The 27,487-nt window shown below is 39.6% G+C and overlaps 1 protein-coding gene across 1 annotated transcript; it reads right to left on the reverse strand.

Annotated features, from left to right (window-relative positions):
* On the reverse strand, positions 1-24,987 carry LOC124548358 (splicing regulatory glutamine/lysine-rich protein 1). The gene is made up of 2 exons (XM_047125169.1): positions 24,860-24,987; positions 1-3,240 (listed from the first exon to the last, which is right to left on the reverse strand). Exon 2 carries the CDS (start codon positions 3,225-3,227, stop codon positions 1,080-1,082), a length of 2,148 nt encoding a protein of 715 aa, XP_046981125.1. The 5' UTR covers positions 3,228-3,240; positions 24,860-24,987; the 3' UTR covers positions 1-1,079.
* Between the last annotated feature and the right edge of the window lie 2,500 nt (positions 24,988-27,487).

Genomic DNA, 27,487 nt, shown 5'->3' on the forward strand with positions numbered 1-27,487 from the left:
TAATATTTACATACAAAAGTGTGTTATTTATATACAGCAATGGAATTTCATACCACAAAATTTTACAGTTTATATTCAATTCATATTTACAACTTGACTATAAATTCTTTCACAAAAAATTAATTTTTAACATAAAATTACCATATTTTGTATTATTTTTAGCATGTTACTTGTACTGTCACATATAAGGTAAACCACAAATGAGTGCCACAGAATTTCTTCAAGGGATCCCTGGTAAAATCTATAGAAACATTAATAGAATTTTAATGTTTTACAGAGTAATTACATTCTGACCGATTTTAGTAGTATACACATACATACATCCATCACTGACACTTTATGCAGCAAATTTTATGCCCTAAACCAAAAAGATGTCACAATAACATGCTATCTAGTTTTCTCTTATTAAAAAAAATGGTGTAAAACTAAAAAATTCAACATTTTCAATCTCATTTAGATGTTTAGACTTTTTTACAACCCATTTTATTCACAGTGCTCGCACCAATTTACACAGTGTTCATAAAATGTTTTTGGTGTATATAAAACACAAAACCAAAGTATCACTGATCCATTCCAGCTTCTTTAGTAATTCACAATTTGGTATTCTTAAACACAGAATAAAACCAAGTGGATTATTACTAATCAATTGTATACACATGCAAAACACATTAATCAACTGAAAACTGAAATATGCGCCTCATCTGTTGCAGTATTGAAAGATTCAGTTATGAACAGCACAGTAATAAATTACAAATGAAGTAAGACCCAAAAAGCTTCCAACTACTGGCTCAACCTCTTTATAGGTGCATTGCGTATCAGAAATACAATAGAATCCTCCTTTTATTCTACAGCACATCACTTAAAAGCAACAAAAATATGAAAAAAGTGGAACAGTACCATTTTTGAGGTTGAATGAATTCCTTTAACTTACAAATATGTAAGAATACATATAAGAAAAATTTTATCACTTTCTAACAAACTGCACATAATTTTACAGTAAGCATGTAGTTCTTCACAAAATGTTCAAGCTGCTGTATATTTTTTCCATTTCACAGACAGCTATGGATGTACCGAAAACGCTAAGGAGAAGTAGAAATGTCCATATCATCTGCATCACTTTGTCCCGCCTCCTGCATCTCCCTTTGCTGTACCTTCCCATTTGGAGTTCTACTATCCTTTCCATCCGATAGTCCATCAGCCTGAGAGGAGTTTCCATCACCCACATTTTCTGAAACACCTTTGTTAGCGACTTTTTCTCCCGTGTTGCTCTGTTCAACAGCTTTTGTATTACTCTTGTCACTTTTATCCCCTTTATCCTGTTCATTTGTATCAAAACCTTCTTCCTCCTCATCATAGTTCCGTGGAACTTTTGAATCACTTTCTTTCTCCGAGTGTTCTTTCTTATCTTTCTTCTTCTTGTCCCTATCGCTTTCTCTGTCTTTATCTTTGTCTTTGTCTTTCCTGTCATCACTGCTCTTTTCTTTCTCTCTCTTTTTGTCAGAATCTCTTCTGGATCTTGAGCGACTTCGGGACCGCTTACGTGATGGTGAATGTTTGCTGTGACTTCTGCGAGGTGACCGACTTTTTCTGCGGGACCGAGATGAACTTCTACGTCGAGATGGGCTTTTTCTTCGAGAAGGAGATCGGCTTTTCTTCCTTGGCGAACGGCTTTTTCTCCGTGGAGATCGATGTCGTGACTTTGAACGTGATGATGATCTTCCTCTTGATGATTTTGATTTCTCACGAGAACTCTTTTCTTTACTTTTCTCCTTACTTCTACTTTTAGACTTATCTTTATCTTTGTCTTTTTCTTTGTCCCTGTCCCTGTCCCTGTCCTTGTCCTTGTCCTTGTCTTTGTCTTTGTCTTTTTCCTTATCCTTATCCTTATCTTGATCTTTATCTTTGTCATGATCTTTTGTGTCAGAGTTCTGTATAGCAGTTTGATCAGAGGTTTCCTTTTCTGCATTGCTTGAGCTGTCTGCTTTGGTCTCACTGTCAGCCTCTTTATCCTTCTTTGAGCTCTCTTTTTTGGAGTCTTTCTTATCTTCTTTCTTGTCCTTTGATTTATCATGACTTTTTGAAGATTTTGACTTTGACCTCCTTGATCTGGAACGTGAGCGTCTTCTGCTTCTAGAACGACTTCTAGAGCGGCTTCTGCGCCTTCTTCCTGGACTACGGGATTTCCTTTTCCTTGACCTTGAGCGTGAATGTTTCGATGATCTAGAGCGTGAACGCCTAGATCTTGATCTGCCCCTATTGCGGGATCGTCTTCTTGATCTTGAACGTGATCTTCTACTACGGGATCTTGATCTCCTCCTTCCGCGGGAAAGTGACCTGGATCGTCGCCCTCTAGATCCACTGCGACTTCGTTTTTTTTCCTTTGCTAGTAGACCAATGACAGGGTCAATGGCAGCTGAAATTAAATTCTGGGCTTCTTTTACTCTAGTCATTGCTTCCTCAATTTCTTTCTGTGCAGCCTCATTACTTTTAGCTTGTGGTTTCACAATAGCTTGTGTCGAGTGATAAACTTTTATCGGCCTTCCATTTACATCTTTCCCACTAAGTTTCAGTGCTGGAATTATGGTAGCCTGATCTGTGAATTCAATAAGCAAATATCGCTCCATATCCCCTTCTCTGTTACCAAATCTCATATATTTCACTTCGCCAGCAGTGGAAAAAAACTCCATCAGATCTTGCGCACCTAAAGACTGTTCAATATTTGTTACAATTAATGTTCTCCGTATCTCCTCTATTTTCCTCGAGTCTAATGTTGCCGGAAGAGGAGGATATGGTGGTAGACCATTGGCAATCAGTTTTGGATCATGCGTGGTAATAACTTGGTTTGGTGGTACACCCTCCAGCTGATTTGTTACATTTGGTGGAAGTTTTGGTTCTGCTGTTGGAAAAAGACTGGTTCCTTGATTTGTTAGCTCCAGTGCCTTCTGTTCATCTGGAATTTCATTCTGGAATGGAATAACTATAAGTGCACGGTCTATAAACACTGTGTTTGTCATATGCTGTGCAACTTGAACACAAACTGGATCATGGAATTTCACATAGCAAATGCGAGACTGTACAGGAACAGCAACATCACGAATTGTAGGATATAGGCGAATATCTTCTATCTTTCCTAAATATCCAAATAATGTTTGCATTTGATCTCTTGTTGCCTGTGGCGCAATATTTGTTATTTGAACAACTTTGGTGTTTCCTGCCGTCATCTTCATGTGTGTAACAGTCCTGCAAAAAAAAAGATACAGTATTAATAATAAATAATTAACAACTAAACATTATTGATCACATAAAACTACAAACTTAGGTGTCACTAGCTGAGCTAGTGCGTGAATACTCTTAAAGTGAACAAAGATAATAGAATTGGTTTATAACAAACATAATTTTCACTTTCAAGAAAAATACAAAAACTCTGGAAATGAAAACATCAAAAGTTGATGCTGATCTACAAAACCCATCAAAAGTTAACAGACGTATTTACAAAAATTATCTGTAAAATTATTGCACCTACACATGATACTATTTATATCACACAGCAAGGACAGATTTCTCCTCTGAGAGTAACTTAATGATGAATATTCAAATTTCCCACACAAAACTCATGCATGACGTTACCTTTGAACACACTAGAATAGAAACATGAGATATCTGAATATGGACAGTATTTATTCCTACAAGACACATTCTTGTGATAAAAAATCAAATCGTACAGGATTTCTTTGTGACATGACTCATTCTACTGACTTTTTGAAATAACTGTGCCAAGGAAATACAATTTTTTATGTATTTAAAATCACAATGACTGACTAGACAGATGACCATTAGCCTTAAAGATGAATTTATTGAGTGATGGCCAGAAATACAAGAAAGAAGTGATTATTGTCAAATGCAGGTTTGCTCTTCAGAGTGGAAAAAATAATATGCACAAACATGAGGGTAGGTGGAAGGGCAGATAAAGAGGGAAGAAGAGGAGGAGAAGAGAGGAGAGAGAGGGAGAGAGAAGGGATTGAGATGGGGAGGAAGTGGGCAGCGGGAGGAGAGAAGTAGCTCATCTATTAGCACTACTTCTTTGTTACTGTCCACCTTCCATCACTATATATAAACCTGGGCAAGTGTCTATGGCTGTTGCCGGCTCCTCACTTCCCAGCTTCCAACTCCTCTTACCTTGCAAATCCTCTCTTTGTAGCCCTCCTGTGGCCAGGTTCATGACCACCTTCATAGCAACTTCTATATGCGCATTTGCATTTCCTCCTGTCTGGTGGTGGGAGAAGGGACTTTTCTATATTCCTTATGGTCAATCTATTTTCATTCATCCTACATACTATTATACCCTCAACTTTTACCACTGCTTTTCCTTCAGAAGTGTCCAGCTACAAGTAACTTTTTATGTGGCCTCTCACTTAGCTACCAGTTCTCTGCTTCATAAATGTTTTTCTTTAGTAAATGTCTTGTAGAGAACATGTTTCATGTTCCTTATAACATCTGTGTTCCAAATACAGATTTCAGTTGACACGTCATATTTACTGTGAACAGTCCTGTTGTTTACATCATCCATATTTTTACTGTTTTATAGTAAGCTGACTTTCAAATAATGTCTAGGTCTTGTATCTAGCGGACTCAATGTATCACTATTCTATTTTGTTCATATCGATTATTATATCCTGTTTACCATACTCTTCTGTTGATTTATCAAATGTGCAACTCACATCTTCTATATTTCCAGCTCCAATCACATGGTCATCAGCAAAAAGAAGAGAATATAAGGTGCAATCATCCACTGGTATTTTCTACTCCAGTTCTAAATGAAGGAAGTCTGTGCCACTGGACAGCCTTCTCACAATACATTTTGATACCTTCAATTCTGAAGAAATCTTCAACATTTAAAATCTGCTCTCAAATTTTCCTTGAAATGTTTCATAGCTATGTCACTGAGCAGTCACACTGTTTTGCGTGATTTCCTTCTCCTGTACTCAGTAGTGCCATCTTTCACGACACATTTTCAAGTAGCTCCTTGAGATAGCAAAAAACATCCCTGCAAGCTGTTGCCTGCAAAGCTTACTTTGCAGTATGATCGCAACAACAGGGTCAGGTTATACTATTCACTCCACTGTCTCCCCCGCACAGTTACCATGGTAAGGAAGAGCTGTCTTGATTTTTTACTCCTAAATTTTATCCATGACAATATCCAGTTTACAATGGAAGTGGGAAAGGTAGGTGCTTCATTTTTAGATGTCTTATTCAGTCAGAAAGTGGATGGATAATTACAGCTAAAAACGTTTTTCTTATGTGTAAATAAATTTAAGCCCCAAAAACTAAAATAATTTATGTAAACCTACATAAGAAACACTGTTTTTATGTATTAATTCCGTGTATTGTCTTTAAGTTGTCTTATAATGTAAAATTGGAATTAATTTTTCTTAAATGTGGGAGAGCATACAGGTATTAAAAACTAGCAAAAGAGAGAAATTTTATTTTTTATTGGCAAATAATACATCAGACACAGCACAAGCGGAGTCAACAAACAAATTTTATAAAATCAGCCGCACTGGAAAGGAGCATAGCGAAGTCTCTTGAATATTTATCCATGCAAGGGGCATCTAGAACAGGAAGAGACTAAGGAAAAACGACAGTAAATCTGTCTTTAGTTGTCCACTTGTATACGAATATGAGCAGCGTCTGGCTCTCTCTCTCTCCTAAGGCCCGTTTTCTACTGATGTTTCCACTTTTGTACTTTAAAGACATTCTCAGGGAGTGTAAAGTATTCATCTACAGAAAAGAATTGTCAATATATGAATAACTGTTATTGTTTATCAATTTTTCTATAATGTTAACCTTTCCTGCCAACCTTTCTATGTATCAGCTAGGAGAACTGCAAGACTGCAGACATATCGCTCGGTGGCCGCTGCCGAACATCATTGATGTTTGAATTTGTAACAGCCACTTGTGTCCCTGAGATATGTTACGCCGATCTGTAAATGAAGTTTTTGGGCAGCACATGTGCGTAATATTAATGAACGGCATACGCCCAACAAACGATGCGCGCAGTTAGTCCACTCCAGCAGTATCAAAGCAGGTTTGACAAAATCTTGAATTATTAATTCTCTCTCTCTCTCTGAAGTAAATTTATTTGTGCCGTGTGATAATTTCAATCTATCATCTTTTTTTTATATACTTGACTGCTGCTTTTAATCAACGGCACTCCAGTTAATTTCCTCTTACCAAAATTTATTTTTCAATCAGCACTAAAGAGCGCCACACGAAACAAGAGAGAAAACTTTTCTTTTTTGAAAATAATAATTCAAGCTTCTGTATGCCATAAGCCCACACATGCAGACCTATACTTGCAGGCCTCTAGTTGTCACCACCCTTCAAAAACTGTGATCATTCTTCATATGCTTGTGCACCAGACACATGCTGTGTGCAATAGAGAGAGCCTTGTAAAGAGGCTAGAACATTCTTCACAAGTGATTAGGACAGCTCTAAAGAGGAGTAAATGTGACTGTCAACACGATGAAGAATATATGGAGCTATTGAAGTTCAGGATGTTCCTTCCAAATGAGAAACATTTCACAAAAATTATGCAGAATTCTAAAGAAACATTTCATTATCTTCCAGCCACCTAGAAAAGCCTCTCTCCCTCTTCTCAGCTCGGTAAAGCATCATCTACGTTTGTGGGAGTCAGAAGTCCACAGAAGATTATATCAATGTGGCAAAGCCTACGTTGGTCAGACTAAAAGTAGGTGTGAGGAACATGATCGCCACACCCACCTTTCACAGTCCAATAAGTCAGTCATTGCTGAGCACTGTATCTCCACAGGACATTCTATAGATTACAAGGTATTTTCAGAAAATAAGTGTACTAGATTCTTTTTCTTTTTTAAAAAAAAAAGTGTATTTGGAAAAACTTACAGGATATTGTTGACTATTTTTCCACATGATCATGATCCCACTCAATGCATGTGGTGAGCCATGGCACAAACTTCTTTAAGCTTTCAACAGCTCCTTCCCCTACTTCAGAATCTCTTTCTGCACCTGCTCATCAGTTGAAAATTTAATTCCACTCACATATGCCTTCAGGAATGTGAAAAGATGATAATCTGAAGGTATCAAGTCAGAAAAATACAGAGGGATCTACATCTACATCCATGCTCCGCAAGCCACCTGACAGTGTGTGGCGGAGGGTACCTTGAGTACCTCTATCGGTTCTCCCTCGTATTGTTCGTGGAAAGAAGGATTGTCGGTATGCTTTTGTGTGGGCTCTAATCTCTCTGATTGTATCCTCATGGTCTCTTCGCGAGATATACGTAGGAGGGAGCAATATACTGCTTGACTCTTCGGTGAAGGTATGTTCTCAAAACTTCAACAAAAGCCCGTACCAAGCTCTGTGCGTCTCTCCTGCAGAGTCCTCCACTGGAGTCCTCCGTAACGCTTTCGCGATTACTAAATGATCCTGTAAAGAAGCACGCTGCTCTCCGTTGGATCTTCTCTATCTCTTCTATCAACCCTATCTGGTATGGATACCACACTGCTGAGCACTATTCAAGAAGTGGGCGAACAAGCGTACAAAACAAGCATTGTTCAAAACATCCCAACCAAATGAGCCCAAGAGCACCTCGGCAGTTCAGGCTGTGCGAGGACAGGCATTGTCGTGCAACAAGCACACTCGTCTCGTCAGTATTCCTCTCCTTTTGTTTTGAATGCTCCTTTTGAATTTTTCTTAGGGCCTCTCAATATCGTTGTGTGTTGACCGTCTCCCCCTGAGGCAGAAATTCAATCAAAATTCTACTTTTTTGGTCCCCAAACACTGAACCTATGACTTTTTTGCCCAAAATTGTGGTTTTGAATTTTTTGCTGTATGAGGAATTCATATGACATCACTGTGACAACTGTCTTTCTGTCTACGACATGTAACGAGCCCCTCATGTTTCATCTCCAGTCACAACAGAGTTCAGGTAATCCTCACTCTCCATTTCAAGCTGCTCAAGAAACACGTGGACATTACTGACCCAATTTTTCTTGTGCTGCTCGGTCAACTGTTTTTGGACGCATCTAGCACACAGTTTCTGGTATCCCAGCATTTCTGTGAGTGCGTCTTATACGAGAGTTCTAGAGAGATGTGGAAACAACACTGAAATTTCATCAAATCCCAATCAGTGGTCTCCATCAACAGTTTCTTCAATTTTTTGCGTGAATTTATAAGTCAAAGTGGTAGATCTTCCACTCCTCTGTTTGTAATGAACATTTGTTCTGCTTCCACCACATTCCCTACACCACTTAAATGCACTTGTTCTGTTCATAACACCTTTGCTGTAAACCATTTTGATTTACGAAAAAATTTCACTAGGTGTTATTCCGTCGTTGAGCAGGAAACTAAGCACAGTACGCGGCTCGCACTTGGCAGAATTTCTTACTTATATCTTTCGTGCAACTAGACACTGCAATGCGAGTTTACATACTGTTGTGTCCCTGCAATGTTTTATCTGGCCAGGGGATTCCTCTCTACTACTCAGTGTTGCCAACCCTCAAAAAAATTTAAAAAATCTACAGCCCATTGTGGCCACAATACACTTACTTTCTGAATATGCATCGTATTTTGTTACGAAATGCTTGGCCATGATGAAATCCTTCTGGGATTCAATTATTAAGGAATCTACAAAATTGCATTTGGCAGAAGATCTCATTAATTGCGATGGTGGCTTTAAACCAGGTAACGCTTGGGGACCTTGTGATTTTCCCAGTTCTTCTCAAATATAGAAAATTTTATGCCTAATGACACATCCAACAATAATTTTGTTATGTTGAGCACTGAATTTTAACTCCAGAGGTCCATAATTCAACAAAGGGCGTGCTTGTAACATCACAGGTGCACATGCAACAGTGTGTCTCAGATGGAGCAACATTCAATAGTGTGCTAATTCAACAGAGGGCAATAATGCAGTGAAAACCTATGCACATCCACCACAACACCAATTTGCTATATAAAGCCAAGTTGCGCACCTGCAATATCCAAAGTACAAAAGATGGCCGAATGGTTGTCAATCAAAATATTAAGGCAAGATGTCATCTGGCTGCAAGCCCGAAACATCATGGAATATTAATGCTGTTCCATGCTAATTAAAATACTACATGTGGTTCTTCCCCAAAGTAAGACATATCACAAACGTACTACCAACCTCCAAATGTTTCTATACATCAAATTTCTGATCCAATTTTAAGGAACAACGACAAACTTTATTGAATTCGGTGACAACCAGCTGTAATGTTGCAACGGCCAGGTTAATGCTCTTTTCCACATTTCGAAAGAATGGTTATGTCCTCAGAGCAAGTTCAACTAGCACCATCTCAACACAATGGAACACTAAAGTACAAGAAAACAGGGTTTTGGCTGACAGTAGCAGTAACTAACCCAGTTTTTCAGATGGACAGAGGGAAGGACAGGTAAACATACATGGCCTCATATTTGGGACTGTGGAGTTCACTATGTCTGGCCATCCTTGCTTAGGTTTTATTGAGTCACTTCAGGCAAATGCTGGCATTGTTCCTTCAAGGTCTTGGTTGACCACTTGTCCTATCTTCATAAATCATACTTACATATTCTGTGTATAACCGCATTTTGAGCTATTTGTTTTCATTGTATTACCACTAGATGACTCTTAGATGACTAACAATAAATGTAAATTGTACAAGCAAAATGGTTTTTCACTGTGGTAGTTGCAATACAACCATTATTTTTAAAACAGTACAGTGCTTAATGGTCAGAATGGATAAGCTGAATGTTTTGCCTCTGCCTCACCACAGTTTTGAAATGCCATTAAGTTCAACCTTTTCTCAAAACCATTGCAACTGATAGTCTTCCAATGGTACTTCAAATAATCTTCCTTACTTTCAAGAAAATGACTGTTCCATTTATAGAATTCAGAACCTCTTACTGTGTTCTTTGTTTGCCATCTTTAACCTCTTATGTTTTTGACACAATATTACATTGAGTCAGTTCACACCCATTTCTATTTTGAAGGATATTACATTCAGGTTCGTAGTAAGGCACATGGTCAGGAGGCTGTGGGGGAAGGGTCAAGAGGGAACAGGAAGCAGAACAGAGGAGGATCAGAGAATGGTGAAAGACAGGTGGATGCACTGGCGGGGAGTGATGCGTAATGAGAGTGAGGGGAGAAGTCTTCTGTAGCTGGTTCTCAGGGGTGGCGGGACGACTGGTGGTATGTGGGGATATGAGATAAGAAATCTGTTTGCAGACTAGGTTTTGGGGGATAGTGCCTGTCTGTGAAGGCCTTTGTGAGAGCTTCATCATACCGGGCAAGGAAACGGAAGCCACTACAGATGTGCCATCCCCGGTTGGCTATGCTGTATGGGAGGGATATTTTGGTGTGGAAGGGATGGCAAATGTAGAAAGCAGATACTTTTGGTGGTTGGTGGGTTTAATGTGGACAAAGGTGTTGATGAAACTCTCAGAGAGGAGGAGGTCAGTATCCAGGAAGGTAGCACACTGGGTTAAGGAGGACCAGGTGAAGTGGATGGGAGAAGTTTCAAGGTTGTGAAGGAATGAGAACAGGAGGTCTTGGCCCTGAGCCCAGAATATGAAGATATCGTCAATGAACATGAACCAGACCAGACCAGTAGTTTGGGTTGGCTATAATGCACAGCATTGTATAGTAGTGAAACATGGACTGTAGGAAAACTGGAACAGAAAGGAATCAAAGAATTTGAGATGTGGTGCTACAGACGAATGTTAAAAACTGGGTGGGCCGATAAGGTAAAGAACGATGAAGTTTGCTGTAAAATCGAAGAGTAAAAGAATATATGGAAAACACAAGAAAAAGGGAAAGGATGACAGCATATGTGTTAAGACATCAGGGAGTAACTTCCATGGTAACAGAAGGAGCTGTAGAGGGTAAAAACTGTAGAGGAAGACCGAGAGTGGAATACATCCAGCAAATAATTTGAGGACATAGGTGGAGAGGTTGACACAGGAGAGGAATTTGTGATGGGCCACACCAAACCAATCAGAGGACTGATAGGGTGGGGTGTGGCACAGGGGTGGTGGTGGAAGGGAGGGTCCCTCTAGGTAGCGCATAAGCAGGTTGGCAAAGGAACGAGGTAGTGGGTTTGGAGTCTAAAGGACATTGGGAGGACCGAAATTCTTTCAGTGGAAGCACGTCAAACAGCTACAATGGGGTACACAGGGCTGTTGGGTTTGTGGATTTTGGAGAGCATGCAGAAAGTACGGGTGCAGGGTGTCAAAGGGGTGAGGAGGGAAACAGATTCAGGGGAGATGTTCTGGGAGGGCGTAAGGCTTTAAGCAGGCACTGGAGGTTTTGTTTGATTTCTGGTAGGGGTCACTCTGACAGAGTTTAGGTGTACAGAAGTCTGACTATTGGCAGATGTCTTGTGCCAGGTAGTCACCACAATTCACACAGTTGTGGAACCTTTGTCTGCAGGTAGGACGAATAGTCAAGATCTGTTTTGAGGTTGTCCTTTCTTCTGCTGAGAGGTTGGCGGCCTTTAGGAATGTACCTGGGGAAGGATGGTACTGCTGAGTTGCGAGGTAAGGAGTTCCTGTAAAGTGATCAGAAAGTGGTAAGGTGGGAGGAGAGTAGGATCACAGTTGGTTGGTGGTATGAATTGGGAGACGCAGTATTCAATGTTGGGATAGCATTGGTTTTTGTTGGAGGGATTGGTGGCAAATAAATGGTTCCACTGCAAGGATTGGAAGGAGAAGAGCAGGTATCTGACAAGTCTAACATACTAAATTTGGGTGTAGTGGTGAAGGTGAGGCCTTTTCGGGCCTGAGGATTTTGGTGGAAAGGTTATCAGAAGTTTTCTGGGATTGTTTCGTCTCTGGATTTAGTGGAGGGTTGACAGGGAGTTTTGGGGATCTGTCAATTTTGAAAGGTCAACTGGGCAGGGTATGGATGCTATGAGGGGTTGATGAAGAGGAACACTGTGGGTAGGATAGGGGTTGGATTATAGTGCCACTAGGTGGAAGTGGGATGTCAGCAGGCTGGATAACCTATAGAGGTGGTGTCAGGAATGCTCTTTCATGTGCAGACAGGCACTATCCCCCAGACCCAATACCATTCTATATTCCCGAACACCCCCACTCCACCTCCCCCACTCCCAAAAACCTGACACAAAAGAGCACTCCCTTTGTCACCCAACACCACCCTGGACTGTAACAAGTCAACCACACCCTTCATTAGCACTTTCTCATTATCTATCATCACGCTCTGAAATGAGGGACACACTACCCAAAATCATTCCTTCCTCTCTGAAAGAGGTGTTCCGTCACCTATCCAACCTCAACATCCTAGTCCATTTCTACGCCACTCTCAATCCCAGCCCCTTGCTATAGGGATTATATTGCTGCAGAAGATTCAGGTGCAACACCTGTGCAATCCACCCACCCAGCACTTCCTATTCCAGTCATGTCACAAGCTTATCCCATCGCATCAGAGAGCAGACCACCTACGAAAGCAGCCATGTTATATACCAGTTCTGCTGTCATCATTTCACAGCTTTTTAGATTGGGATGACTGTCAACCCAGGATGAATGGCAATAACCAAACTGTGGCCAAGAGCAAAGTGGACCATCCTGTAGCACAACATGCAGCTGGATATATCATGCTCGATTTCAATGACTGCTTCACAGCGTGGACAGTCAGTATCCTCTCCTCCATCACTAATTTTTCTGAAGAGCCCAGATGGGGGCTATCCTTGCAACACATTCTCCGCTTATACAACCATCATGGCCTCAACATATTGTAACTGCCCCCACACCCTCCATCCAACAGTTTCCACATTCTGTCCTATCATCGCCTCCCAATTCACATCCCCTCACCCTCACTGGACACCACTCTCTGCCAATCCATCTATTGGTCTTTTCCCATTCTCTGCTCCTTTCCTTTTCTGCTCCCCACTCCCCTCCCCCTTCCCCCCCCCCCCCCAAAAAATTAATAAATAAATGAATCAAAAATAAAATCACCCGACACTTTGGCTGGCAACCTTGTCCTGCTACCATCAAGGCAGCACTGACTTCTCCCCATCTCACCCCTACTCCGCCCCTTCACTGCCCTGATCTGGTCTGCTGTTTCCATTTGATGTGATGCAGTTGCATTCTGTCTGCAGCAGCCAGAGGCAGTGGTCATATGTGCATAGATGTGCTTGCTTGTGTTTGTGTGTGTTTTTCTTTCTGAAGAAGGCTTTGGCTGAAAGTTCAATGTTTAGCTGTATTTTCACTATCTTTACAGTGAGTAGCACCCTATCCTTGTCACAATATTGTGGTTATCATAATATGTCATATGACCTGTTTACTGGCATCATCAGCATTATAACTGAATTCTCTCCACCTTCTTAAGCAGGTAGATTTATAAAACAAATATTTAGAAAGCAGTGGCTTGACAGTTGTTGTGTTAACATAGGTGGGTCATCAGATCAACATACTTGGGATGATTGCAAATGTATTCTTTCATGATCAAAAGTGTGCAATGATGAAGTCTATATTAAAACATTAAGTGAAAACGTGAAGTATGCAGCAGCACCATGATGAATGAATCAAGAGGACAGTGAATACGACAATGAAGTTGCACTGTCCACATTGTTTGATCAGCAGGACATATGGAACTTGCAGTGAATGTGTTTTAACCATATTTGTGCAGCAACACATTTGTATTTGTACCAACAAAGTATTCATTTACTGGAAGTCCAAGATTGAAAGAGTGAATCAGTAATTCAGAGGATGGCTGGAAAAGTGGTTCTGAAGTATCACTCAGGTGTGGAAGACAGACCTGGAAAGCAAGGTCACTTGTCAAATGATGTTTATCCTCTCCACTTTCTTGAAAGATATTTTCCACTGCATGTGGCAGCTACAAACAAAAAGGAAAATGCCACAAGAAGATGTAATATTTGTGCATGAAAAATTATCAGAAGAGAGTCATATATATATATATATATATATATATATATATATATATATTTCCCACGTGGAATGTTTCCTTCCATTATATATATATATATATATATATATATATATATACACACACACACACACACACACACACACACACACACACACACACACACACAGAAAATTTTAACTTTCTGACCAAGTCTTAGTAATTATGACACACACACACACACACACACACACACACACACACACACACACACACACACACACAGAAAATTTTAACTTTCTGACCAAGTCTTAGTAATTATGATGTTCTGAAACATCTTTTGAATGAATTGCAAAATTTCAAGCCTGCACATCAAATATAAATTCAGTTATCCTATGCCACTTTCCTCCATCTTGTTCATGAACTCCCCCCCCCCCCCCAAAAAAAAATTGTGTCTAATTGAAACAGTTATGGGATTAATTCCATGCCAACATCTTACACTAAGAACCCGAATGAACAACAATACTCGACATACCACTTCAACTAATTTGATTCACTTGTTGCGGACATGAGGATATTCATCGCACAAGGAGTAACACAGCAGAGACCTTTAGTCACTAATATTTGTTTTTATTGTTATTACAAGAGGCCTTGCTGAACCTAAGTGTCTGGTGCCACCTTCTCATTCAGCATGGATTCAGACCTTTCGCTGGTTACATTTATTTTAATTAAAAAGACATATATTAACTGTAAGAGTATATAATAACATGAAATAATTTAACTGTTTTAATGAGAAGTTACGTATGTGTTTAACTCTTATTCTACTATATCTGTGAATTCTTATGAGTGGAGATATTGTAAAGTGCAGATGACAATATTAAATCTTACCAACATACTGTTAAAAGTTATGTTCCTCTCAACTTCTTCAGTAAGTTCCTCACATTTTCTCAATATACTCCTTTATTTTTTTCTTTTTTTCTGACTCAATATTGTTAAAATTATATTGAAAGTAATATTGTTAACCAAGTGCATATTTCTGTGAACTCATTTTATCCAGAAGCAAGAGAACTCGTGCGTTAATCTACTTACTAGCCCATGGAGCTACAGGACCTGAAATGCATCCAGTAATATAGTAAAGCACAATGATCTCCGACAAGGCACTGGTTATTGTATGTTCCTAGTCTTTAACTGTAACAGCATCATTCACCTATCTATGCATGGGAAGAAAAGACCACAGAACAGACATCTCACAGGTGTGATGAATCTAGGCATGTTTTGAATTCTGGCTCTAAATCCAGTCAATTGGCAGCAGAGCAACTTGTCACTTTTCATGAAAACGCACTCCAGCGGCCTTTTTTCCATAACCTACACCATCCATTCCCATAACCTACACCATCCAATAAACAAATTTACGTGGGAAAGTTGTCACTGAAGTAGACTGTGAATTTGGATTGGGGTGCATGTGACCAAGTCCTCAGGTTTGATGCAAAATGTGTTGTTTCAATGCGGAAGAATGCCATAAAATATAAACTGTTAAGTCAGATACTTGCCCTTGTAACACTAACCAAAACGGCCTTGCTGTGCTCGTACTGCGAACGGCTGAAAGCAGGGGAAACTACTTCCGTAATTTTTCCCGAGGGCATGTAGCTTTACTGTATGGGTAAAATATTCCAGAGGTAAAATAGTACCCGCATTTGGATCTCCGGGCAGGGACCACTCAGGAGGACGTTGTTATCAGGAGAAATAAAACTGGCATTCTTCAGATCAGAGCATTGAATGTCAGATCCCTTAATTGGGCAGGTAGGTTAGAAAATTTAAAAAGGGAAATGGATGGGTTAAATTTAGATATAGTGGGGATTAGTGAAGTTCGGTGGCAGGAGGAACAAGACTTCTGGTCAGGTGACTACAAGGTTATAAATACAAAATCAAATAGGGGTAATGCAGGAGTAGGTTTAATAATGAATAGGAAAATAGGAATGTGGGTAAGCTACAACAAACAGCATAGTGAACGCATTATTGTGGCCAAGATATTTATGAAGCCCACGCCTACCACAGCAGTACAAGTTTATATGCCAACTAGCTCCACAGATGATGAAGAGATTGATGAAATGTATGATGAGATAAAAGAAATTATTCAGATAGTGAAGGGAGATGAAAATTTAATAGTCATGGGTGACTGGAACTCGATAGCAGGAAAAGGAAGAGAAGGAAACGTAGTAGGTGAATATGGAATGGGAGTAAGGAATGAAAGAGGAAGCCGCCTGGTAGAATTTTGCACAGGGCATAACTTAGTCATAGCTAACACTTGGTTCAAGAATCATAAAAGAAGGTAGTATACATGGAAGAAGCCTGGAGATAGTGGAAGATCTCACATAGATTATATAATGGTGAGACAGAGATTCAGGAACCAGGTTTTAAACTGTAAGACATTTCCAGGGGCAGATGTGGACTCTGACCACAATCTATTGGTTATGAACTGTAGATTAAAACTGAACAACAGGCAAAAAGGTGGCAATTTGAGGAGATGGGACCTGGATAAACTGAAAGAACCAGAGGTTGCAGAGAGCTTCAGGGAGAGTATTAGGGAATGATTGACAAGAATGGTGGAAAGAAATAAAATAGAGGAAGAATGGGTAGCTTTATGAAACGAAATAGTGAAGGTAGCAGAGGATCAAGTAGGTAAAAAGATGAGGGCTAATAGAAATCCTTGGGTAACAGAAGAGTTAATGCATTTAATTGATGAAAGGAGAAAACATAAAAATGCAGTAAATGAAGCAGGCAAAAAGGAATACAAATGTCTCAAAAATGAAATCGACAGGAAGTGCAAAAGTGGCTAAGCACAGATGGCTAGAGGACAAATGTAAGGATGTAGAGACATACATCACTAGGGGTAAGATAGATACTGCCTACAGGAAAATATAGGAGACCTTTGGAGAAAAGAGAACCACTTGCATGAATATCAAGAGCTCAGATGGAAATTCAGTTCTAAGCAAAAAAGGGAAAGCAGAAAGGTGGAAGCTGTATATAGAGGGTCTATACAAGGGTGATGTTCTTGAGGGCAATATTACAGAAATGGAAGAGAATGTAGATGAAGATGAAATAGGAGATATGATACTGCGTGAAGAGTTTGACAGAGCACTGAAAGAGCTACGGCAAAACATGGCCCCAGCAGTAGACAACACTCCATTAGAACTACTGACAGCCTTGGGAGAGCCAGTCCTAGCAAAACCCTACCATTTACTGGATTGGATTGGATTGTTCTGGGGGACGAGACCAAACAGTGAGGTCACCGGTCTCATCAGATTAGGGAAAGACTGGGAAGGAAGTCGGCCGTGCCCTTTAAAAGGAGCCATCCTGGCATTTGCCTGGAGTGATTTAGGGAAATCACGGAAAACCTAAATCAGGATGGCCGGACGCGGGATTGAACCGTCGTCCTCCCGAATGCGAGGCCAGTGTGCTAACCACTGCGCCACCTCGCTCAGTACCATTTAGTGAGCAAGATGTATGAGACAGGCGAAGTATCCCCAGACTTCAAGAAGAATATAATAATTCCAATCCCAAAGAAAGCAGGCGTTGACAGATGTGAAAATTACCGAACTATCAGTTCAACAAACCACGGCTGCGAAATACTAACACGAATTCTTTACAGACGAACGGAAAAACTGGTAGAAGCCGACCTCGGGGAAGATCAGTTTGGATTCCATAAAAATGTTGGAACATGTGAGGTAAAACTGACCCTACGACTTATCTTAGAAAATAGATTAAGAAAAGGCAAACCTACGTTTTTAGCATTTGTAGACTTAGATAAAGCTTTTGACAATGTTGACTGGAATACCCTCTTTCAAATTCTGAAGGTGGCAGGGGTAAAATACAGGGAGCAAAAGACTATTTACTATTTGTACAGAAACCAGATGGCACTTATAAGAGTCGAGGGGCATGAAAGGGAAGCAGCGGTTGGGAAGGGAGTGAGACAGGGTTGTAGCCTGTCCCCGATGTTATTCAATCTGTATATTGAGCAAGCAGTAAAGGAAACAAAAGAAAAATTCAGAGTAGCAATTAAAATCCATGGAGAAGAAATAAAAACTTTTAGGTTTGCCGATGACATTGTAACTCTGTCAGAGACAGCAAAGGACCAGGAACAGTAGCTGAATGGAATGGACAGTGTCTTGAAAGGAGGATATAAGATGAACACCAACAAAAGCAAAACTAGGATAATGGAGTGTAGTCGAATTAAATCGAGTGATGCTGCGAGAATTAGATTAGGAAATGAGATGCTTAAAGTAGTAAATGAGTTTTGTTATTTGGGGAGCAAAATAACTGATGATGGTCGAAGTAGAGATGATATAAAATGTAGACTGGCAATGGCAAAGAAATTGTTTCTGAAGAAGAGAAATTTGTTGACATCGAGTATAGATTTTAGTGTCAGGAAGTCATTTCTGAAAGTATTTGTATGGAGTGTAGCCATGTATGGAAGTGAAACATGGACGATAAATAGTTTAGACAAGAAGAGAACATAAGCTTTAGAAATGTGGTGCTACAGAAGAATGCTGAAGATTAGATTGGTTGATCACATAACTCATGAGGAGGTATTGAATAGAATTGGAGAGAAGAGAATTTTGTGGCACAAATTGACTAGAAGAAGGGATCGGTTGGCAGGACATATTCTGAGGCATCAAGGGATCACCAATTTAGTATTGGAGGGCAGCTTGGAGGGTAAAAATCGTAGAGGGAGACCAAGAGATGAATACACTAAACAGATTCAGAAGTATGTAGGTTGCAGTAGGTACTGGAAGATGAAGAAGCTTGCACAGGGTAGAGTAGCATGGAGAGCTGCATCAAACAAGTCTCTGGACTGAAGACCACAACAACAACATAAGTCAGATAACTGGGATCACTGAACTCTTACAAAAAATTGATGAACCAACAGAGGCACATAGTAAAATTTGCACTTTAATGATTGAGGGAGGAGCTCTGACATACTGAAATCTAAAAATTCAGCAACATAACCCTGCTAGTTAGTAAATAAGAAGCAACACAATAAAACAGGATTTATTGAAATCAGCATGCCACAGAAACTGGTAAGTAGTCAGATATCTCACTGAAAAGGCAGGAGGAAGACTGACATCAATAGAGCGAGGGTTAGGAATGGTAGAGGAAGAAATTCAGTTGTTTCCTATTAAAAAGAACCATCTCAGCATTTGCCCTAAACGATTTAGGGAAACCACAAAAAATCTAAATCTAGATGGCTGAATGGGAACTTGAACCTTAGTTCTCCCAAATGAGAGGTCAGTGTATTAATGTGCTACCTGTCAGTGTCTACAAATCATTCAGTTAATTCATCCTAGACAGCTCAACAGTGTTGCTCTACCTTTACATACAGAGTAGAGCACCCAGGGTGTTTTAGGCTCTTTGGCAAGTCTGCACAGCCCTAGGAGACAGGAGAACAGATGAAGAATTCTAGCTGCCAATCACATCTTTGCTACAGCACCTTCAGCTCTGTAGCATGCATTCTAATTAAATAAGGTAGTCGTACAATGAAGACATGATGTGGAAAAAATAGAGTAATTAAGGGAACACTCATCACAGTCCCATCAGTGTACATCACTTGAACACACTAACATTTATTTTAAATGTCATCAAGGTATGGCTCATCATTTGATTTACACTTCGCAATTTTCTGGGACTGGTTGATTTTGAAAAGAAACTTGGGCCTCATTTATATCGAAGTTGTGTTAACCTTATGGTTAACACATTCACATCTACCAATCTAAACGCCTCAATTCTGCTTCACCCAGTCTTCTAATGACCACAATGCTCATGGTAAATTATCAACAAAGAGCTCCACGTGCAAGAGAAATGGTAGGGCTTACTGCAATTTCTGCTACAAAATGTACCTGCTATATGGCTAGCAGTAACTACCTAACTTCTGTGCAGTTACTAGGTAAGTCATGATAAGACCTCCTACACCAGACCTGTCACAGTTATTTCCTGTCAACAAAGGCAGGGCAACATGTGAAAGCAACTAATTCAGCTCCAACCACTGCACGACATTCTTTGTGGGCTTGACCATTAAATAAACTACCTGTCCCCACAAACAGCTACTGCCAAATTAGGGCCAAGAGACAACTGGATCACTCAATTGCCAAAAACACTGCACGACACAGTGTTCGTGAGGTCCGTGGGGGCTTCATAGTCTATGCCATTTGGACCTATCGCACCAATACCAGTTTTTTTCCTCCTCCTCTTTCTTCTTCTAAATAGCGCAGGTCTCCTTCCTTCCACAGCCCTCTGGCTTCAATCTTCACTAGTACCTGCCCTCTTCCCTTTGATGTTCCCACTCCATCTCATGTATTCCTTCTACCCCCAGCTCACCTAAGCAGTCCTCTGCCTTTCCCTGTCCATCTCTCTCCTCTCCCACCCTAGCACTGCTCTTCCAATGCTCCACCTAGCAGTCTACCATCCTGTACCTACATGCTCCTACAGACAACAAAACTTCTTCCCCACCCTTGTCCGGCTATTCACCCCGTATCTACACTCACCTCTCGCATATCCCACTGCCCACCTCAGCTGAGATAACTCTCCTCATCTCAGTGGGGCCACACACACAAAGAACAGAGAAGACAGTGACCCAGAGAGAGAGAGAGAGAGAGAGAGAGAGAGAGAGAGAGAGAGAGAGAGAGAGAGAGAGAGAGGAGGAAGGGGGGGGGGGGAGTTAAATGTGCTTGTCTGCTGTTCAAAGCCTCCTCTACATATTTCTGTAACGATGTGTTACTATATTACATTATAGGTGAAAAAAATTATTTCTTTTATACTTTGGGTAACTTGATGTGAAGATGCACACCAAAGTATATGCCTACGGAACTTGAAGTGAATGAGGAAGAAATTGCAAAATCTTGAAAGCCGTATAAAATGGCATATCTCTTAGAACAGCTGCAGTTCTACATAGAATTATTATTCCTAGTTATTTGGCATATATGGAAACAGCAATACAATGGGTCAATGGAAGCATCCAATTCCACCCATCTGCTTTGACCCGTGACGTAATGGTAGCGTTGTATGTGACATTACTATGGCATCTACATCTACATCCATACTCCGCAAGCCACCTGACGGTGTGTGGCGGGCTAGCACAATGTGCTGTTGCATTTGATGGTGCCCTCTGGTGGTGGATGTCGACTGTTAAGTTTAGTATGTGGTACTGGATTCATTTAAGTTTTGGTTGTCATCATGCTAACATGGTTTTGAGTTTAGGATATTAGAGCAGTACTGTATGTTATGGAAGTGTTTTCAGTGAGTTACTAAAACTTTTCTTTTCTTTTTATGTGTTTGGAATTTTTGTCAGGTCTGATTAGTTTGGTGTTTGTTGTGCGGAAAGAATTTTCTTTTTAGTTAGGTATGTATATGACAGTGAACTTCACGTGTGTGTGGAAGGGGGAGGGGGGGGGGGCAACCCATGTGGTATTGCCAGAGGCTTTTGTTGGTAATGAATTTGTTCTGGTTTTATTCTACAGTAATTGTGATATTTTGTCTATTTTACATGTATGGTAGATCGGGTGTTTTATATTCATGTACTGTATTTGGGCTTTTGAGTGTTGGGGTTTTAGTTCCATTTTTCAGAGTATTAGGGGTTTGTTTTTTGGTACTAATAGCTTCAGTTGAGCTATATAGGTGAAGAGAAATGTCCGATTCTACTTTTCACACTTACAGATGTTGGTTTTTTGGTATTGATAGTTGCAGTTGAGCTATAGAGGTCAAGAGAAACAACCAATTCAACTATTCACACTTATGGGTGTTGGGTCTTTGGTATTGATGGTTGTGGGTGCGCTACATAAGTCTAGTGAAATGCCCCATTCCTGTGGTTTTGATGGCAGAACTCTTTAATTTAAATTTATTTGGATATTATTTGTTTTAGGGTGGTGCAGTGTTTCTTTACTGATGTATTTTTAGCTTTTCCTCACTCAAAACCCCCAATTTTCTGCAGGTGTCCCACTAGTTTCATTTTATTTTTGGAGTGATATTTGTTGGCATGTGTATGTAGTGATATCATTGTCACCACATTGTATTCGCTGGAACCAGCTGTTTCCACCATATTCATATGTCATGGGTCAAGGCAGATGGGTGGAATCCGACACTTCTGTAATGCTCAACACATTTAATACAAACATGAAAGATGGTAGACAAACACCAACACCACAAAACTGTTGTCATTCTAAGCACAAAAGCCAACAAGATTTCAGCAGATAAAGAGGAAGATAAGCCTTACAACTACATAATTAAAAGTTAAAAATGTGAACCATGGTTCAACTTACAAATGGACATGACAGTCTGCATACGAATATGTGAAGAGGCTGGGCTTACGTGGGCAAAGTAGTTGGGATGTATTTAAAAAAGCTGGAACTGAAGTGTTTCACTAGCCATTGTCAACAGCTCAATTTACAAAAACCTCAAAACACTAGCTTACAAAACGGAACACTTCTAATATGGCAAACACACCATTTTTCTATACTATTGTGAATGACCTATTTGTTCAGATGATTTCACATGAGACTGAGTATACAATCTGGATGCTGTAGTTGGTTCGTGTCACACTGAAGTGTGCTTCTGATGTTGGGTCACAGGCAAGTTAACAAAAAGACTGCTAAACAATTAAGCTTTCAGCCAAAAGGCATTCTTCTGAATTATACAACATACACACACACATATTCATGCAAATGCACCTCACACACTCATGACCACTGTCTCCAGCTGCCAAGGCCATGTATGTTGTCTAATTCAAAAGGCCTTTTTTTATGCCTGTCAGTGACTCAACATCTCCACTACATTGGTAAGAAGCAATAAATCCTTTTCATAATAGTGTCATCATTCCATCCTGGGTTTTCCACTGTTTGGAGTATAGATGAACCAAGCACAAATCAATAAAATGCAACTTTTTAATGTCTCCTTCTAGACCTACAACAGAAAAAGCAAAGAACTGCACAGAGAGCAACAGGGAAAGACACCTATAAAGATGTCTAGTCCTTTCCAAAGGCAGCAATCAAACAAAGCTGATGGAAGGAGAAAAGAGAAGAATTGACAATATCAAGTCAGATTGAAAAACTGGACAAGAAAAAGAGTGGAAAGTGGGGTCAACTAAGACTACTAATAGTACAGGTCTGCTTTGTCTCTTGACGTAATGAGGTTGTGTCATGCAATGTGATATGTAAACTTACAGAAAGAGAACAGAATGCAATTTTTTCTGTTTTCATTTACTGGAATGAAGGTTGTGATGACAAACTGATCCATAGCACAGCCAAGGTCTATGTTAGGTTAAAGGTGACAATTGGCTTCAGAGTTGGCAAAGCAATATCAAAGGCTAATATTAATCTGAACCATGAGATTTAATAATATGAAATCTGAAGCATAGACAAATTAAATGCAAGGCTGTAAGAAAAGCTATAGTGGATGAATTTTCTGATAGTGAAGAGGATAAAGCTCTTTTATAAGACAAATCTGATTGGATATCTTGAACAACTACTGCTGATTAGTCCCAAAATAACAGTCCAGAAGAATAAAGACTTAAAAATTGATGCTCTGACGAACGCAAATAGGTTAAATGATGTGCAGTTTGGAAAAAACAATGAAGTTCTATTTGTTGTGCAAACAGAAAAAAAAATAGAAAGCAAAATAAATGCAACCAACTCTATACCTTTTTCCCATTTTGCAACAGTAACATTAGTGGATTTGTATCAACCCACATTTACAAATATTACAGCTACAGTAACAGTAGGCCTTTTTTAAATAAAATTAAAAAAAAGTAAAAAATTATTACTTGATGGAATGTGCCCCCCCACCCTTTCCATTATAGCACACAATGGTAGATGATAAACAGCCCAAAACTGCTGCTGACACAAACCTTTGCTGGTGATTGGACAGCTAAGATCAAAAATAAATACACAGGGCTGGGTAGAGACAATTCTCACTACAGTCATGAATGGAATATACATAATGGAAAACAGTAACAGAACTTTGGGCAAAACTACTAATGGTTCAAATGGCTCTGAGCACTATGCGACTTAACATCTATGGTCATCAGTCCCCTAGAACTTTAGAGCTACTTAAACCTAACTAACCTAAGGACATCACACAGTCATCACGAAGCAGAGAAAATCCCTGACACCGCCGGGAATCGAACCCGGGAACCTGGGCGCGGGAAGCGAGAACGCTACCGCACGACCACGAGCTGCGGAAGGCAAAACTACTCTCTTTACTACATGGTCACTAGAGACAGAATATCAACTGAGCAAGTAATTAGTTCCATATTTCACGAGTTGTTGTTTGTTGTACAAATATGATGCAGTTTTAAAACTACCACCCCCCTTCCCCGGCAAGGTTCCCATTTACTGAAAGGTGTGAAACTAACATCTGACAACCAAAAAAACACCTACTATCAATTTCTGTAAACACAATGGTCATAGTTAAATTATCATATGTTTACAAAATACGAGAACAATGCAACAAATATCAAACGAGTTGTATATGTTTTAAGAACAGTTAAGTTCATGAATAAGATTTTTTATTCCTGTTGCTACAGAGAACGTAAACAAAGTCTTTTGCATGTTATTTTAGCTTATGCTGAAAGAAGCTTATCAGTTGAAAATAATAATGAGCGAAGTTCGTAGTTCGCAAAAATTTTCGAGTAAAGCTTTTTAGAGAAGTAGGACTAGTTTTAACACCAATAGACGCAACACACTGCAAGAGCCACCCACTCGTCAAATGAACATATTAGCTGTCCTAGTAGATTTCTAACAAACGTTACGGCGACAGTATGTGGCATACACACACACAATTTTTCCCTGTTCGAAAGTTAAAGCATATTTAGTGCATAACGCTAACAAAAATAAGTCTATTCAGCGACGTACAACATAAGCACTACGTAGCAGATAATAATTGGCAATTCATACCTGCGTTGAAATGTAATATACACTATTAAATAATTTCTTCACTATTTATTGAGTTTGATTAATATCTATAACAACCGGGCAACGCGACCCACCACAAAACACCCCTCGCTTCATCGAAACAAACCAAAGATGGGTAGTAAAGAGATTGCATTGCTCACGCCCCATATATTACAGGAGTCTGTGCATTGCTTAACCACGAGAAATATACACAGATTGCAGCAGTAACGTCTATTTGGATCGCTGGATTGCAGCAACCCGACGCAATTCTTATATAACGATAACTAGTTTGCCCATCGGAGATTGCAGCGAAATATTTCACAACGAGATTAGCAAAATACTTTGTTCATCATACACTTTTTGTGTGAAATCGGTCACGTTCATGAGAGTCTGCTAAATTTTTTTCAGGGCAAGAAGACTCCAATACTGTCATTTCTAATATAAATGAGTTGGTAAGTTCGAGACGTGTCATGCCACAAGAACAAAATTTTACAAGTGACACAAGGAACTTATTATAACTTACCGAGACAATTGACGGTTATCCATTGGGTATGAGGATTGTGTAATGAATAAAATCTCTGTAGGCCTACTCCATATTCTAGGATCGGCGGAGGAGAGGTACAAGTTTCCCATCTCGGTCTCCCATACTCTTGCAAACGCCAATGGGAATATCCCGAGCAATTTGACTAATCTGAAAGATAACGTGTATTGAAACGTTGTTTAGAATCGTAATGTTTCACAATCGTTAAGGACAAGGAGCAGTAGCAACAACCACACACGATATATTTTAGGTTTCTGAGATCATTGTGGTCAAAATATTATGGAAGCATTAGTAACAACTGCGAACAATGATGTCAAATAAAACGCAAACCACTAATAGGAGAAGCGCTGGCAAATTATTGTGCGCTAATTCAATCATTTGCTATGTTTTGTAGATTACATTGTGAAGGAGAATCTTCAGAGATGTAAAACACTTCACGATACGCTTTAAGAAAGAAAAAATGAAGAAGAAACGGGCAAATGCTTTGTGAAATCATTTATCCAAAAGTCGGAAAAAATAGATAAGAGAAACACTTGACACTTCTTTGAATGAAGCCGAAAATCAAGTATAGCTAATGTTGTGATTGAGAATGCACAGTTCCTTTTCTGACATTTAAGGGATTCTCAACAGAAAAAAATTTTGAGGGTGAAAAGTTGTTGGATGTACATTTGCTTTTACGACATTTAAAGGATTCTCCACTTTAAAAAAAACTGTGGCTTAAAAGTTGTTGGAACTTCCTTACACCTTCGGTCATGAATGATAGAAATGTGTCAAGGCCACACAAAGGCAGACTTCACACCCTAAACAATCCACCAGAAAAATGTCCTCTACCACTCTTTAAAATTCTAGGATTCTAGGGCCCATTGTATAACTACCTAATTAACTGGAGATCAAATTTCACATTAGATCAGAAACTGAGCTACGTTCAGGACTCATCTCTACTCTATAACGCTGAATTTGGAACCACCGAAGCAGGTTCACATTTGATCTATAGTAGCATGTAACTTGCTTGGAGTATGGCTGAAATCAGCTGTCGACACGATTATTGCGCTTCAACAACAGATATTTATCGTACATCATACACACACAGTATTTATTATCGATGGGGTCACCCTATAGCTGTGGAACGCAAGGAAACAGAAAAAGGAGCGAACCTCAAACTTTTCTCAATACGAGAAAGATTTACTGCAGGAAATTTTGTTGGGGCAGTTTAAAGATATAATGAGGGCAAAAAGAAGAAAAGGTCACTGTTGCCAACAAAGTAAAAACATTGAGAAAAGTTTCTGTTGACTTTAACTTTTAGTAACATCGGGACAGATCGTGATTGGAAGAGTTGATAATGTGTTACGAAATTGTTAAGAAACGGACGAAGAAAGCATTAGCGCACGACAAGGTATAATTTCAAGACGTACTCTTCAATTATTACATTTCATTTTTTATGTATGTGGTAAGTAAACTGGAGCAAAAACAATGTCAGGTGTTTTTAAGGTTGAAATGCGTAAAACTGGAGGCAATAATTTCGTTAGGCCTACTGTTACAGGAAGCAGACGAAAGCTAATTGCAGCCCTAAGGCCGCAATTTTTTCCTGGTTCCAACCCCTACAATGACGATGCAGATTTTCATCATGAAGTTACGTGTAGTGGTTTGTAAATCTTTTGTTACGATCCCATAAATTCTTTTGAAGCAAGTTTGCTGCATAAAAGCTATTTCATAATGTTTTTCGTTACGTTATTGTTCTGATACAGATTCAGATAACATTGGTTGCAGTTCATTCACATCAGTAAACAAGGAGAAAGGTGTAACTTCAAACGAAAGTATTGCTCTTGTTGACGACAATAAAAATAAAACGAAGGAGAGAATGTTTGTATTGAGCTGGTAAGAACGGTAATACACTAAAATAATGTAATAACCGTGACAGCACAGATAATAACTTCTAATTATAGATAGATGTGCAACACTCCAGCCAGGATTCTGTTATAGAGTCAGAATCTCGTACCAAAAACAAAAGAACAGAAAATGTTCTCGATAAGAAATATCAGTTTTTCAAGAGAAGATTAGAAGGCCTCGAGCAACAACATAAAATCCAAGTA

The sequence above is a fragment of the Schistocerca americana genome, chromosome 1, assembly GCF_021461395.2.
Source record: "Schistocerca americana isolate TAMUIC-IGC-003095 chromosome 1, iqSchAmer2.1, whole genome shotgun sequence".
NCBI classification, from domain to species: Eukaryota; Metazoa; Arthropoda; class Insecta; order Orthoptera; family Acrididae; genus Schistocerca; species Schistocerca americana.

Coding starts and splice junctions, on each gene's coding strand:
- LOC124548358 (XM_047125169.1), bottom strand. CDS start 3,227: ATGAAGATGACGGCAGGAAACACCAAAGTTGTTCAAATAACAAATATT.